At 51.0% G+C, this 15,552-nt stretch overlaps 1 protein-coding gene across 1 annotated transcript in view; it reads right to left on the bottom strand.

Annotated features, from left to right (window-relative positions):
- The window catches only part of LOC104667724, a 152,532-nt gene that overhangs the window by 130,283 nt on the left and 6,697 nt on the right, over positions 1-15,552 (bottom strand). The window contains exons 4-8 of the mRNA XM_030925148.1: positions 12,940-13,010; positions 10,172-10,337; positions 9,960-10,094; positions 8,318-8,498; positions 2,670-2,809 (exon numbers count right to left, since the gene is read on the bottom strand). Of these exons, the coding sequence (XP_030781008.1) occupies positions 2,670-2,809; positions 8,318-8,498; positions 9,960-10,094; positions 10,172-10,337; positions 12,940-13,010 (693 nt within the window). The remainder of the gene's footprint in view (positions 1-2,669; positions 2,810-8,317; positions 8,499-9,959; positions 10,095-10,171; positions 10,338-12,939; positions 13,011-15,552) is intronic.

Genomic DNA, 15,552 nt, shown 5'->3' on the forward strand with positions numbered 1-15,552 from the left:
ACAGCACTGTTTAACAAACCAGTCTGCAGAACACCTGGAAATCTACTCACCCACTCTTGTGAGCCAGTCCTGTTCTGCCACTGTCCATGCCGTTTCGTGACTGCACACAGTCAGCCCTTAATAAACATCTGTAACTCGAGCTCCTTGTTCTCAGAACACCCAAGATTGGTGATTAGCCATGCCCTCTCCCAGGCATCTTTCCTGGCAGCCTGGAGAAGTTGGCCCCACTGGCTCCCTCTGTCTGTCCCCTCCCACCCCCGATGCACCCTTGCTTCCTCCTCCTTTGTTCCTTAGGGACGCCCTTGGCCATCCCATCCTCTGCCCCCCACATTGAAACTCCGGGGCCTCTCTACAGAGGGCCTGACTAGGGGGTTTGCTTTCTATTGAGTGCTGAGTCCTGGTTTTGTCTCCGGACTGAAAAACAAACCTTGTCTCCCACCCACCATCAATGGGGAGGGGCAGAGGCATTTCAAGCCAAAGCTCATGAGGTCTGTCCCCCTGGCAACCCAGGCAGGCCCTCAGCCCTCCCAGGGGCCCAGGAGCTGCTTGGTGTGCACCGATGTGTCCCTGCAAAGCCATTTCCAGTAACAGGATCCTCAGCTTTTTACCCCTGAGCCCAGGGGACCTCCCCGGTGGCAGTAACTTCCTTTTCAGTCTGTAAGTAAAAGACAGCCACACAGTGCCCTCTGGAGCTAGCTCTGCCAGCATCCAAAAGTGGAGACCCAGGCCCACAGCCCTTGCCCTGAGCCACGTTTGCCAGGGGAAATGTCCAGTTAGGTGGTCATGGGTACTTTTAAGGCCAAAGAATACAGTCCTGTCTTCCCATCAAGCCATGAGGCTCAGCAGTGCAACGGTTACAGCACAGGTCACAGAGCAGCAGTCCCCTACTGGTGACAACTGCGCTCCCCAGGGCCATCTGGCTACCACGGACTACAGGTGGGGATGATGATAACATCTAGTGAGGAGAGGCCAGAGATGCTGCTAAACATCCCACATTGCACATGACAGGCTCCCCCACACCCCCCACAAAGAATGACCCAGCCCTCGGTGTCCACAGCACCCAGGGTGAGAAACCCTGCCTTGGGCCGGGCTGCCTGGGTTAACAGCCCAGCTCTATCACTTACTAGCAGTGTGGCTTTAAGCACATTTCCTAAACTCTTCAAGCTTCAGTTTGCTCATCTGTAAAATGGGCACAATGATGTGAATATCACTGAGATGATTAAATTAGGTAACACAAGTCAGGCCCTGGAGCTTATTGTCTGACCATACACTAAGTGCTCAATTAAACTATAAAGCCTTGGCAGAGTGCAGTGGCTCACGCCTGTAATCTCAACACCTTGGCAAGCTGAGGTGGGAGGATTATTTGTGTCCAGAAGTTCAAGACAAGTCTGGACAACATGGCGAAACCCCGTCTCTACAAAAAACACAAGAATTAGGCAGGTGTGGTGGCATGCACCTGCAGTCCCAGCTACTCTGGAGGCTGAGGTGAGAGGATTGCTTTAGCCTGGGAGGTCAAGGCTGCAGTGAGGCATGATTGCGCCACTATACTCCAGCCTGGGCAACAGAGTGAGACGCTGTCTAAAAAAAAGGCTGGGCACAGTGGCTTATGCCTGTAATCCCAGCACTTTGGGAGGCTGAGGTGGGCGGATTACGAGGTCAGGAGATCAAGACCATCCTGGCTAATGCGATGAAACCCCGTCTCTACTAAAAATAAAAAAAAAAAAAAATTAGCCAGGTGTGGTGGCGGGTGCCTGTAGTCCCAGGTACTCGGGAGGCTGAGGCAGTAGAATGGCGTGAACCTGGGAGGCGGAGCTTGCAGTGAGCCAAGATTGCACCACTGCACTCCAGCCTGGGGGACAGAACAAGACTCTGTCTCAAAAAAAAAAAAAAAAAAAATTATAGAACATTGAATGGAGGCCCCCCAAATTATATGTCTATGTCCTAAGTCCTAGAACTTGTAAATTTCCCTTATTTGGAAAAAGGATCTTTGCAGATGTAATTAAGTTAAGGATCTTGAGATATGATCATCCTAGATTATCTGGGTGAGTCTTCAATCCAATGACACATCACTTTCCTCCCCCAGCGACTGTACCATGCTAAACCATCTCTCTTATGCTTTGCATCTTACATGTGGGTTCAGGGCCCTCTCTCAGAATAAGACAGGTGAGGAGGAGAATCTCATCATCACAGCTCAGCCTCAGGGCCTCAGATTTTTGATGATCACCAAGGAAGGAACTGGCCATAAGTCTCAAAGCCACATCTGCTTCTTGACTTGAAACAGCCAGGAGTTTTAGAGGAGGCCTGGCCCATGTGTTTCTAACTTTGTTGTGTGAAGTCCTCAAAGCTGAGGCTCACACGTGGCTAGGTCTGGGAGGTTAGACTGCGAGTCAGCAGGACTGTTGTGTGCTCCTAGACAGACAGAAGAGAAAAGCCTTCCCCTCTGCCCACATCCAACCTGGAATGGGGCACTGGCTTGGCATACACCATCTAGATTTCCTTGCTTTTGCAATGAGGCACAGTTGTGCAATGCACAACCTACCCACCCATACGTGACAGCCCTGACATTAAATATCTGGGAGGATGGGCCATGATATGGGCAGGAAAAGGAAGGTGTCCTAGGGACTCAGGGCCAAGAAAGACTCTGGCCTGGGGCTGGAGAAGCCACTTACCTCCAAGCTAGTGGTCTGAGCCAGGCACAACCTCTTCACTAACATGGCTGCGGTGGCCACCATGGCCTGGGATGGTGTCTCCTCCCACTCATACAGCAGGCTGCTTGGAGTCATGTCTTTATCATCTCCAGCATCTGGATCTGAGATGGGAAGAGGTGGATGGGATGAGCATATGGGGAAAGGCCAGAATGAGCTAGAAAGCCCTCTGGGAGTTGCCTCCATCCCCACCAATGCTTCCTTCAGCATGTTTCAGGCAACAGGTAAGAGGGGTGTCTATGAGGGAAATTATGGCACCGTCCTTGCAAACAGCCTAAGATGGGAAGCACCTATGTACCCACCAGCGGGAGCTGGGCAAACAAACAAACTGTGGACTACTCACACCAGGGAACACTGAGTATCTTTTTTTTTTTTTTTTTTTTTTTTTTTTTTTTTTTTTTTTGAGATGGAGTCTCCCTCTGTCGCCCAGGCTGGAGTGCAGTGGCACGATCTCGGCTCACTGAAAGCTCCGCCTCCCGGGTTCACGCCATTCTCCTGCCTCAGCCTCCTGAGTAGCTGGGATTACAGGCGCCCGCCACCACGCCCGGCTAATTTTTTTATATTTTTAGTAGAGACAGGGTTTCACCGTGTAGATGGTCTCAATCTGCTGACCTCGTGATCCGCCCACCTCAGCCTCCCAAAGTGCTGGGATTGCGGGCATGAGCCACTGCGCCCGGCCAACACTGAGTATCCTTTAACAGAAACAGGTCAGCAGGACACGCACTGCCTTGGAAAGATCTCCAAGCCATCGAGTTACCAAGGCAAGATGCAGAACAGTGTATGGTTCAAAAATAAAAATAGACTGCTCTAAGACAGGTACAGAGGCTCACGCCTGTAATCCCAGCACTTTGGGAAGCAAAAGCGGATGGATCGCCTGAGGTCAGGAGCTCGAGACCAGCCTGTCTAGCATGGTGAAACCTGTCTCTATTAAAAATACAAAAAATTAACTGGGCGTGGTGGCAGGTGCTTGTAGTCCCAGCTACATGGGAGGCTGAGGCAGGCAAATTGCTTAAACCTGGGAGGTGGAGGTTGTAGTGAACTGAGATCACACCACTACACTCCAGCCTGGGCCACAAGAGCGAAACTCTGTCTCAAAACAAAATAAAACAAAACACCAGACCACCCAGACACAGTTGCCTACTTATCTGTAAGTATACAGAATTTATCTGGCAGACTATAATGGAAGCAAGGAATGGTGTCAGCCTCTGGAGAGGGGACTCATTTTAACCGTGTCCTTTTGTACCATGTCACACATAACCTTGTCAAAACAATACAACTTAATCTCTCTCATACATTCAGTCCTGTGACTGCTTCCTAATAATGATGGGTGACGGCAGAAACTGCCCTCTGCTCTGCACACAGCCATGGTGTTAACCTTTCCTGAGCCCCGCTTGGACCCCCACACCTCAGCCAAAGACCTACCCTCGAATCCACAATCCATACCTCCCTCAGCTTCAATGCTCCTTGGCAACGGCATGCACCTTCTAGATGCTGTCCACCACCAGCTGGCTGCCTGCAGGACTGGGCACCCGCCCTCACAGTGGGTCTGGCTCCACACAGGTGCACACATTCATCCATCTAATCCTCAGACCTCTCCTTAGCCCCCAGGTGCCTGGGACACACAGAGGTCCCTCCTGCCCCAGGGCCTTTGCACTTCCCGTTCCTCCCTGAATGCTCTTTCCTGCATCTTCCCAAAGCTGATCTCGTCTTATCCTTCAGCAAAATCATTACTTCCTCAGAGGCCCTCTTACCCACCACCCCCACCACACCGCCGCCCTGTCTAAGTCACTGGCTGTCATGCGGCTATTTAACTTCTTTCCTGACCCAGATCACAGTATCAAGCCACCCTGACTGGGTTTTTCCCCCCATCAGTGGTTTCCCCCTCCCAGGAGGGTGTCAGTCTCAGTGTGACAGGAATGGAGTTGACTATGATCACAGCCCTGTCCCCAGAGCCCCAGCAGTGCTTAGCACCAACAGGTGCTCAGATAAGCATTTGGGGTAAGCATGAATGAAAACACACTCCTGATGACAGGCCAACTATCTGCAAACCTAATGAGAATTCTCCCATGACAGCTGGGATCAGATGACTCCAACCCAGGGAGAAGGACAGGCCCAAGTCAGGGCTGTCTGAGCCCAGTGCAGAACTTCAAGGAGGGATAAAGGCTCATTTCCGAGTGTGCCTTTGGGATCAGGCCCTAAAGAATGGGGCCAGGAGGATGTGAACTAGTGTTCATAGATGCCACATGTCAGGTGCTTAGCTAAAGGCAATGATTTTCTTTTTTTTTTTTTTTTTTTTTTTTTTAGAAGGGGTCTCACTCTGTCACCCAGGCTGGAGTGCAGTGACACGATCACAGCTCACTGCAGCTTCGACCTTCTGGGCTCCGGTGATCCTCCCACTTCAGACTCCCAAGCAGCTGGAATTACAGACACACACCACCATGCCTGACTAATTTTTTGTATTTTTCACAGTGACGGGGTTTCATCATGTTGCCAGACTGGTCTTGAACTCCTGGAGTCAAGCAGTCTGCTCCCTTTGGCCTCCCAAGGTGCTGGGATTACAGGCTTGAGCCACTGTGCCCAGCTGACCATTTTCTGTAACTTTCCCCATAACCTATGGGGTAAGGGGTGACCTACCTATATATTTACAGCTAAGGAAACCGAGGCACAGAGAGAAGCTATCGGCCCAAGTCACACAACATAGAGTCAGAATTTGAATCCAGTTCTGACTCCAAAAGCCTCCTGGGAATGACAATGAAAATATGAAAAAACTCCTCCATACCATAGAATATTATTCAGCAATGAAAAAAAAAATTCCAATTCATGCCACAACATGCATGAACCTTAAACACTGTGCTGAGTGAAGAAGTTAGACACAAAAGGGCACACTTTATGACCCCATTTATATGAAATTCCAGAACAGGAAAATCAGAGGAAGAAAGTAGTTGACTGGCTGCCAGGGTCTGGGAAGATGAGGGCTCATGGCACAAGGTTTCTTTTTAGGGTGATGACAATGTTCTAAAGTTGATTAAGGTGGACCACAGTGGTTCACACCTGTAATCCCAGCACTGTGGGAGGCTTCAACAGGAAGATCACTTGCAACCAGGAGTTTGCGACCAGCCTGGGCAACACAGCGAGACCCTCTTCCTACACAAAAAGTTTAAAAAATTAGCCAGGCATGGTGGCGCACAGCTGTACTGGGGAGGCTGAGGCTGTGGGAATCCCATGAGCCGGAGAGGTCGAGGCACCATTGCATTCCAGCCTGGGCGACAGAGCAAGATTTTCTCTTTAAAAAACTAAGTTGAAGACTGGGCATGGTGGCTCACATCTGTAATCCTAGCACTTTGGGAGGCCAAGGTGGGCAGAAGTCAGGAGTTTGAGCCCACTGGTGGTAAAACCCCATCACTACTAAAAACACAAAATTAGCTGCGCATGGTGGCAGGTGCCTGTAATCCCAGCTACTCAGGAGGCTGAAGCAGGAGAATCGCTTCAGCCCAGGAGGAGGAGGTTGCAGTGAGTTGAGATCACGCTACTGCACTCCAGCCTGGACAACAGAGCCAGACTCCATCTCAAAATAATAATAATAAGAAGAAGAAAGGGGCCTGGCACGGTGGCTCACGCCTGTAATGCCAGCAATTTGGGAGGCTGAGGCAGGCGGATCAGACACCTGAGGTCAGGAGTTTGAGACCAGCCTGGTCGACATGGGGCAACCCCGTCTCTACTAAAAATACAAAAATTAGCCAGGCATGATGATACACACCTGTAATCCCAGCTACTCGGAGGCTGAGGCGGGAGCACTGCGTGAACCTGGGAGAGGAGGTTGCAGTGAGCTGAGATCACGCCACTGCACTCCAGCCTGGGTGACAAAGCAAGCCTCCATTTCAAAATATAAAATAATAATAAAGTTGATTGTGGTGATGATGGATGCACAACTCTGAACATACTAGAAACCACTGAACTGTATACTTTAAATGGTGAATTCTATGGTATGTGAATTCTGTCTTATTAAAACTGTTAAAAAGGAGGAAAAAAAATGAAATCTCATCCAACTCAGTGGGGCACCACTGGGTCCTGGCAAGCCTGGATGCCCCCAGGCACAGCTAGTTTCTGCAGCTGAGGGTCGATGTGCAGGGAGGGCAGACCAAGCTGGGATCCTAGAAGGCGTCCCGTGGTGCAGAGTGAACCCAGGAAAATGCCAAGGTCCCATCTAGAGGGTTCTCTCCCAGGGAATGCTGGGAGCCTGCCCGCCAAGGCAAACACAATTACCAGCCAGGGCTGCGGAATACATGGCAGGGGTCCAGGTCCCAGCCCTGCCTCTCACTGACTGAGTGACCTTGGACAAGTCATTTGACCTCTTTGAGCCGCAGGTCACTCATCCGAAAAATTTAATTGGTTGGGCACAATGGCTCACACCTGTAATCCCAGCACTTTGGGAGGCCGAGGTGGCAGGATAATTTGAGCCCAGGAGTTCGAGACCAGCCTGGTTTATGAAAACCTGTCTCTACAAAAACAAACAAATGAAAATTAACCAGGCATGGTGCTATGTGCCTGTAGTCCTAGCTACCTGGGGGACTGAGGTGGGAGGATCACCTAAGCCTGGGGAGGCTGAGACTACACTGAGCCCTTATCAGACCACTGCTGTCTAGCCTGGGCAACAGAACGAGACCATGTCTCAAAAAAAAAAAAAAAAAAAAAATTAAAAATTTATTTCTCAAGATGGAGTCTTACTCTGTGACCCAGGCTAGAGTGCAGTGGCATGATCTTGGCTCACTGCAATCTCCGCCTCCGGGGTTCAAGCGATTCTCTGGCCTCAGTCTCCTGAGTACCTGGGATCACAGGTGCCCACCACCACTTCCAGCTAATTTTTGCATTTTTAGTAGAGACGGGGTTTCTGCACGTTGGCCAGGCTGGTCTCTAAACTCCGGAAATCAAGTTATCCGCCTACCTCGGCCTCCCAAAGTGCTGGGAGCCACTGCACCCAGCCAAAATTTTTATTTAAATTTAACTAATAACAGTACCTTCCTAATGGGGTTTTGATGAGAATTAAATTAAATACACATAAAGCACTCAGCACAGCCACTGGCCCACAGTAAATCCTTCCAAAATCCCAGCAGGGAGAATAACCATTCTTATTTCATTGTTCAGGAAGATAACTGGTTTCCAAACATGGAAAAGCAATCCTCCCCCCAGACACAGGCCTCGCTTGTTTCGTTCTGTGCAAAATTGTAGGAGGAGGGTACCAAGTCCCAGGTAATGTTATGTGTTAGCAGGAACTTTCTGGAAAATCAGAAAACCTGGGTCAGTTTGCCCCTAAAATGGGCAGACTGAGGGGTCGCTGAATTTAAGGTTGAGAAACAGAAGATTCTGTCTTCACCAAAGACATCCCAGGGAAAAAGGGCTCAACCAACCCAGGCCCATTTGATCTGAGCCAGCAGAAAGAGCCTGGAGAACCTTCTAGAAGTGGCTAACTCTCCTGATGACGACCATTTTCAGAAATAGGTCAAAGGTGTCCAGACCGGGACAGAGGAATGGAGCCTGGGCCTGCCTGGGTCCCTCTGGCCAGACCACCCTCGCACCACGGTCAGGGGATGGCCACCAGGGAAAGCTGAGATCACCTGTGCCCGCTGGATCTTGGGGCATCTCGTGCAGCAGGCTGAGTGAGGAGAGGGTCCGCATCTGCACAGCGCTCGCCTTTGCAGACAGTGGCCCTGCAGCGTCCAGCTCTGTGCAGGAGGCCTCCCGCAGCACGCCGGCCCGGAAGCTCTGGACGCAGGTCAGGCGGGAAGTCAGGCCGGGCTGCAGACCAAGAGGGGAAGCGACAGCTCAAGTCAGGATCTAGCCATCCACAAGACCCAGCTGGAACCAAGGGGAGGAGGAATGAGGGCCCCCCATCAGAGCCACAGGCCCCACCCCTCTCTCAGCAAGGCTGGGGAGGAGATGCTGACGGCTGCATCCCAGCATCACCCACCCCTGGCTCACCTGGGTTGTGGCAACAGCGGCCCAGGCAAAGGCAGATGGGAGGTGACAAGGACGAGGGGAAGCAAGAAAGTCTAGCAGACAGTGACACCCAGGAGAGGAGTGATAAATGTTTTCAGTACGAAAACATTCAAATCAGCAGAGGCCCACCTCCACCTCTCAGATGCTGAGACTTTTGATAACAAGTCAACATGAACAATGATCACTTCTCATCCTCCTGCAGATGTTTGGTATTTACAAAGCCCTTGCCTCTTCAGGGAGCTGGAGACAGAGGTGTAGAGGAGGGCTTGGGGAAAAGGACAGAGGGGCGGGTGCGGTGGCTCGTTCCCATAGTTCCAGCACTTGGGGAAGCCAAGGTGGCAGGAATGCTTGAGCTCAGGAGTTCAAGATCAGCCTGGGCAACATACCAAGACATCATCTCTAATAAAAATAAAATAAAACAAAAAAAATTAAAATTAACCAGGAATGGTGGTGGAGTCCCACCAGGTGTAGTCCAAGCTACTTGGGAAGCTGAGGCAGGAGGATCGATTGAGCTCAGGAGCTCAAGATCAGCCTGGGCAACATAGCAAGACCCCATCTCTACTAAAAATAAAAATAAAAAAATTAACCAGGAGAAGTGTCTTGTGCCTGTAGTCCCAGCTACACTCGAGAGGCTGAGACAGGAGGATCACTTGAGGCCAGGAGTTGAAGGCTGCACTGAACCATGATCACACCACTACACTCCAGCCTGAGTGACACAGTGGGATTCTGTCTCTAAGGAAATAGATACATACATACATACATACATAAAATAAAATTTCTTGAAGGAAAGAGGAGAGGGGAGGGAAGGAGAAGGGAGGAGAGGAGGTAAAGGAAGGAGGACCAAGAAGAGAAGGAATTGGCGGAGAGGACAGGAAGAGCTGAGGAGGGAGGAGAGGAGGAGAGATGGAGGAGGAGGGAGGATGGGAGGAGGAGGGAAGGAGGAGGAGAGGAAGAAGGAGGAGGAGAGGAGGAGGAAGGAGGAGAGGAAGAGGGAGGAATAGGGAGGAGGGAGGAAGAGGGAGGAGAGAGGAGGAGGGAGGAAGAGGGAGGAGAGGAGGGAGCGAGGAAAGGAGGGAAGAGGAGGGAGCGAGGAAAGGAGGGATGAGGAGGGAGAAGGAGGAGGGGAGGAGAGGAGAGAGGATAGGAGGGAAGAGAGGAGGTAGGAGAGAAGGGAGGAGAGGAGGGAGGAGGAGGAGGGAGGAGGAAGAGGAACAGGAGGATCTAGGAGAATAGCAGTCAGGGGCCCAGCCCAGCACTCACGGCCACTCCAGGCAGGGCCTGAGAATGCAGCGAGGAGCGTCCCCTGCGCAGGGAGCACTGTGCCAGATCCTTGGTCTTGTGTAGCCAGTCCCCACGGCGCTGGTATGTGGTGGGACATCGGCCCAGGATGTCCACCTGGGCGGACAGGGTTGGAGACAGGTCAGCCTTCCGGCCACCCCCACCCCCACTCCTGTCCCATCTCCTGGCCTCACCTCATCGAGGGTGTTGGGGCTGTGGGCCCCTGGGCGGCCCTGCAGGAGGCTCAGCACAGCACGCTTCACGTTCAGCACCCAGCGTGGCTCAGCAGGGTGGGGACACAGGTGGGCCACACGCCCAGAGTGCAGGATGAAGCGGAGTGGGTTTCGGCCCAGGGTGGCACTGCAGGAGGGCAGACAGGGGTCAAGCGGCACCCTCCAGTGCCCCAGGCCACCTGCTGACTGCCAGAGGCCACAGCATCCCTGCCCTCCTACAGGTCAGCCCCCATGGGAAGCTCCCAGGAAACCCCACATCCCCCCACCAGATAGCCTTTCTTCCTTCTGCAGCTGGGCTCTGGGGCAGCCAACTGTGCTCTGAGCCACCCCAGCCTTTTCACCCCCAGGACAAATGGACAGGTGTGAGACAAGCGTCAAAGAATAAAAGGCTGAGACCCCAAGCTTCGGAAAGCTGCCTGCTTTCCAAAACGCCTCACTTAATCCCAAGAAGGAGCTGAAGGCGTTCTGGATGTGCCACCCCGAAATATGCCACTTGGGTATATTGACTTTTTTGTGGACCAGTCTCACTCTGTTGCCCAGGCTGGAGTACAGTGGCGCGATCATAGCTCACTGCAGCCTCGACCTTGTAGGCTTAAACAATCCTTCTGCCTCAGCCTCCCGAGTGGCTGGGATTACAGGGCTGGGACCACAGACATGCGGCCACCATAGCCAGCTAATTTTTAAACTTTTTGTAGAGATAGGTTCCTGCTATGTTGCGCAGGATGATCTCAAACTCCTGGGCTCAAGCAATCCTCCAGCCTCAGCCTCCCAAAGCGCTGGGATTACAGGCATAAGCCACTGCACCCCAGCCTCTTGTCTACTTTGAACCAAAGACTGTATTTGTTGAGAAACAGCAAACGTGGGGAGAGGCTTTCTCTGAACTCCCCTCTTCTGCCGAACGACAGATCCCCCAAAAGGAAACTAATTGTCATCAATCCCCTCCAGGGAGTTTCATCCATGTGGGGAGAGCAGCTCTCACCCTGAGAGAGGATGGTGCAGGTCAACACCACACCCAGACAAACTTCATCCTACACTAGCACATCTCCTGTCTCTTCTTCCTCTTTCCTGGAAACCATCTACTCCCCTCTAACTTGCCTTCCTCCCTCCTCCCCTCCCCCCCATGAAAATGGTGTATAAGCTCCCAAGTCTCACTACTCTGGGAGGCCGTCACTTTCATTCCATGATGTCCCTGTGTGTATAAAAAAATCTATCTACCTCTTCTCCTAATGTCAGTTCATTTCTAGACACAGCTATTGAACCCAGGAAGGTAGAGGGAGCCTTTCCCTCCCCTACAGATCCCACCAGGGAGGTAATGATCATCCCTCTATCCACATTCCAGATAAGGAAACAGGCTCAGAGCATTGCAGTGTCTTGCTCAGGGCTCCAGCTGGGATTTGAACCCAGGCAGGCTGGCTCTGCAGTCACAGGCTGCAGAAACTCTGAACTGGAAGTGACTTGAGACTCTGTCATTGTTAAGACAAAGAAATGAGGTCCTGAGGGATATCACACAGCGAGTCAGGGGAGGAGCTGGCACCAGAATTCAGCCCAGTGCTCCTCCTGCCTGCCCTTCCCCTGGCAGACAGGTGCCTGGGTCTAGTAACTGCCGAGTGAAGGGATGGGGAAGATGGGAGGTGAGGGGTGGTGAAGTCCCCCTTCCCTGCATGGAGGTGGAAGACAGAGATGCTCCCAGATGAAGGGGAAACTGCCAAGTCCCCAGACCCTACAGGCTAGCAAGACAAAACCCTGGGGAACAGATGTGCCCCCACTTCTACTTTCCACGGGGGCAGCTGTCACTCTCCAGCTCCAATTAAAGCCTGAGGGTCTTCCTCAGGCAGTCCCCTGGGTCTCAGGCCCTGATGGAGAGAAATGCTAATGGCGCCCGGGACTCCCAGAATAGCAAGTGTCAGTCTGGCCTCCAGGAAGTGACAACCCCTGGCCCCGCTGACTTAGCATTTCTGATGAGGAGCTGGGGGACAATAGTCCCCTTGGAGGAGACCCTCCCCTTGCCTTTCAGTGAGGATCTGTCTGTCCCTCAGCAGCATCCCCCATCCTGGTATCCCTAGACAAAGGCTTTATTTCTTAACAAATGAATCTGCAATAAAAATGGAAGAGGAATCTGCAGAAAAGGAGATGTCTTCAGCCTGGCAGCCGCTCTGAGCTTTGAAGCCACCAAGGCCACTGTCAGGGAGGCCTGGGAAACGAGCCACAGAGAGAATCCCAGGCTTGGCTGGGTCACAAAAGAGGGCTTAGCTTGGGGTGGGAGAGGATGGGGTCTCGGCAGAGTGGGGGAGGGGAAAAGGCAGACCTCCATGGGCTCAGCAGTCCCATTAGCTAGAGTCTTCCAGAACCCACTCAACAACGATGCCCAAGGGGTGATCGGCAGGTGTGAAATCTGGACATGCTGGGGGTGACAGGCAGAACTACGGGATGAGTTCCTCCCACCAGGTAAGAGAAGACCACCTACAGCTCTCTGGAGTCACCCAAGGCTTCTACATGAAGGCAACCCCCCAGCGGTCTTCATCGGTGCTTGACAAGGTCAACATAAATATAGGAACTTGTTTGAACTTCAGTCCAAGATGGCATCTCTTTGCTGCAGAGGGGTCACCCTAACCGGTTGTCCTAATCTAATTCAGGGCACCCAGAGCCAGACAGTGGTTGAAAGATGGTAGAGGGCTCACACCTCCAGCCCCATCGTGGGCAGGTCCCAGCCCCATGGCCAAGTGTCTTACCTCAGGCTCTCCGACTCCTTCAGAAGCTCCACCTTGGCCCCCAGGATGGATGTCACCTGGAAGTCTTGGAGCTGAAGCGGAAAGCACCATGAGTGGGTGACCTCTCCTGGGATACCCCAGGACCTCACCAGCACCCCACCCACAAAGCAGTTCTAGGGCCCAGGAGGATACATGAACCCATATTGGGGGCAAGGCAGAGAGACTCCTCCCTTGACCAGGTACAAAGCCTGGGTAGTGAAGGCTGAATGTCTCACTGAAATAGTCAAGTACCTACAGCTCCCTGCTAAAGGTTTGGGAAGTTCTCATTTTGCCCAAAAAGACACTGGAACTGTGGTTGAGGGATTCACAGGACTATACAGTACCAACAAGAATGTGTTACATCATAGAGCAGACAAAGGCTTTGCCCACGATTAAGACTTGGATATCCCAGTGTCACCACGGGGCATGTGTGTGCTTGGTGGTGGCGGCGGGGGAAGGGCATTGCAAAACAAGGTACACTTTCTAAAAATGGAAAATATCCTCCCTAAAATAACTGATTTCACTGTTTAAATTTAACAGAGCCAGTCATGATGGCTCACACCTGCAATCCCAGCACTTTAGGACGCTGAGATGGGTGGTTCACTTGAGGTCAGGAGTTCGAGACCAGCCTGGCCAACATGGTGAAACCCCATCTCTACTAAAAATACGAAAATGAGCTGTGTGTGCTAGCAGGCACCTATAATCCCAACAACTCAGGAGGCTGAGGCAGGAGAATCGCTTGAGCTGGGGAGGTGGTGGGTGCAGTGAGCCAAGATCATGCCACTGCACTCCAAAAGAAAAAGAAAACGAAAAAGAAAATGTAATAGATTTTGGCCGGGTGCAGTGGCTCACACCTGTAATCCCAGCACTTTGGGAGGGCAAGACAGGCAGATCACTTGAGTTCAGGACTTCAAGACCAGCCTGGCCAACATGGTGGAACCCCATCTCTATTTTTTAAAATAAATGAAAAATAATTTTTTAAAGGATGAAGTTCTGCTACATCCTACAATGGAGAGGAATCTTGAAAATGTTGTATTAAAGTGAAAGAAGCCAGACACAAAAGGTCACATATTATGTGATTCCACTTACATGAGGTACCTAAAAACAGGCAAGTTCATACAGACAGAAAGCAGAATAGAGCTGACCAGAGTCTGCAGGGCAGGAATAGGAAGTTACTGTTAAATCTGTACAGAGCTTCTGTTTAGGATGATGAAGAAGTTCCAGAGATGGAGGGTGGTGATGGTTGTACAACAATGTGACAGTATTTAATGCCACTGAATTACAGACTTAAGATGGTTGAAATGGTGTATCCCATATTATATTTTAATCACAGTTAAAAAAATAAAAATAAACCAGACACAAAGGAAAACATCCTGTACAATTCCATTAGAGAGAAGTTCAAAGACAGGCAAAACTCATCTACGGTGATAGAAATAAAAAAGGCAGGCTGGGCACAGTGGCTCATGCCTGTAACCCCAGCACTTTGGGAGGCCGAGGTGGGCAGATCACTTGAGGTCAGGAGTTTAAGACCAGCCTGGCCAACATGGTAAAATCCTGTCTCTACTAAAAGTACAAAAATTAGCCAGGCGTGGTGGTGCACACCACGCACCACCAGTAATCTCAGCTACTCAGGAGGCTGATGCAGGAGAATCGCTTGATTCGGAGGTGGAGGTTGTAGTGAGTTGAGATTGTGCTTCTGCACTCCAGCCTGGGCGACAGAGCAAGATTCCATATCAAAAAAAAAAAAAAAAAGCTGTACCCTTGGGAGAAGTGACTGAGAAGAAGGATGAAGGAGGCTCTGGGGGTTATATTTTGTTTCTTGCTCTGGTGATCACGACATAGGTGTTTGGTTTATGAAAATTCCTTGCTTTGAAGATTTGTGATTTTTACACTTTTTTCTCTAAAAGTATATTAATTAAACTCCCAAGGGGCCAGAAAATTTCCATTTTCCCCTAGAATCTTTGAAACACACCAGTTCTTGATACCCTTGCCAACATTTGACATTGGCAGCTTTTCTTTTGAGACAGAGTTTTGCTCTTGTTGCCCAGGCTGGAGTGCAATGGCGCGATCTCGGTTCACCACAACCTCCGCCTCCTAGGTTCAAGAGATTCTCCCACCTCAGCCTCCCTAGTAGCTGGGATTACAGGTATGTGCCACCACACCCAGCTAATGTTGTATTTTTACTACAGACGGGGTTTCTCCATGCTGGTCAGGCTGGTCTCGAACTCCCGACCTCAGGTGATCCACCCACCTCGGCCTCCCAAAGTGCTGGGATTATAGGCATGAGCCACCGCACCCGTCGGCAGCTTTTCTTAAATGCTTAAAGCAAACAAATGAATAAAACCACAACAGAACACAATTCGTTTTGTGAAAACTGGCCCTACAGATAAAAAGAACCACAAGTGTTTTGAAGGATACAAAGACTAATAAAGGATAGCAAAGACTAATAAAGCAGCAGCTCTGACATACTGGACACCCTAAGAATTCAGAGGCAGCTCAGGGCCACTCCATCAAAGATCTCATCCTGTGGTCTACATGAAAATGCAACAGAACAGTTTTGAGAAACTCTTGTTAGCAAGCACTCCAATCAGTACA

The sequence above is a fragment of the Rhinopithecus roxellana genome, chromosome 20, assembly GCF_007565055.1.
Source record: "Rhinopithecus roxellana isolate Shanxi Qingling chromosome 20, ASM756505v1, whole genome shotgun sequence".
In the NCBI taxonomy this organism is placed as follows: domain Eukaryota; kingdom Metazoa; phylum Chordata; class Mammalia; order Primates; family Cercopithecidae; genus Rhinopithecus; species Rhinopithecus roxellana.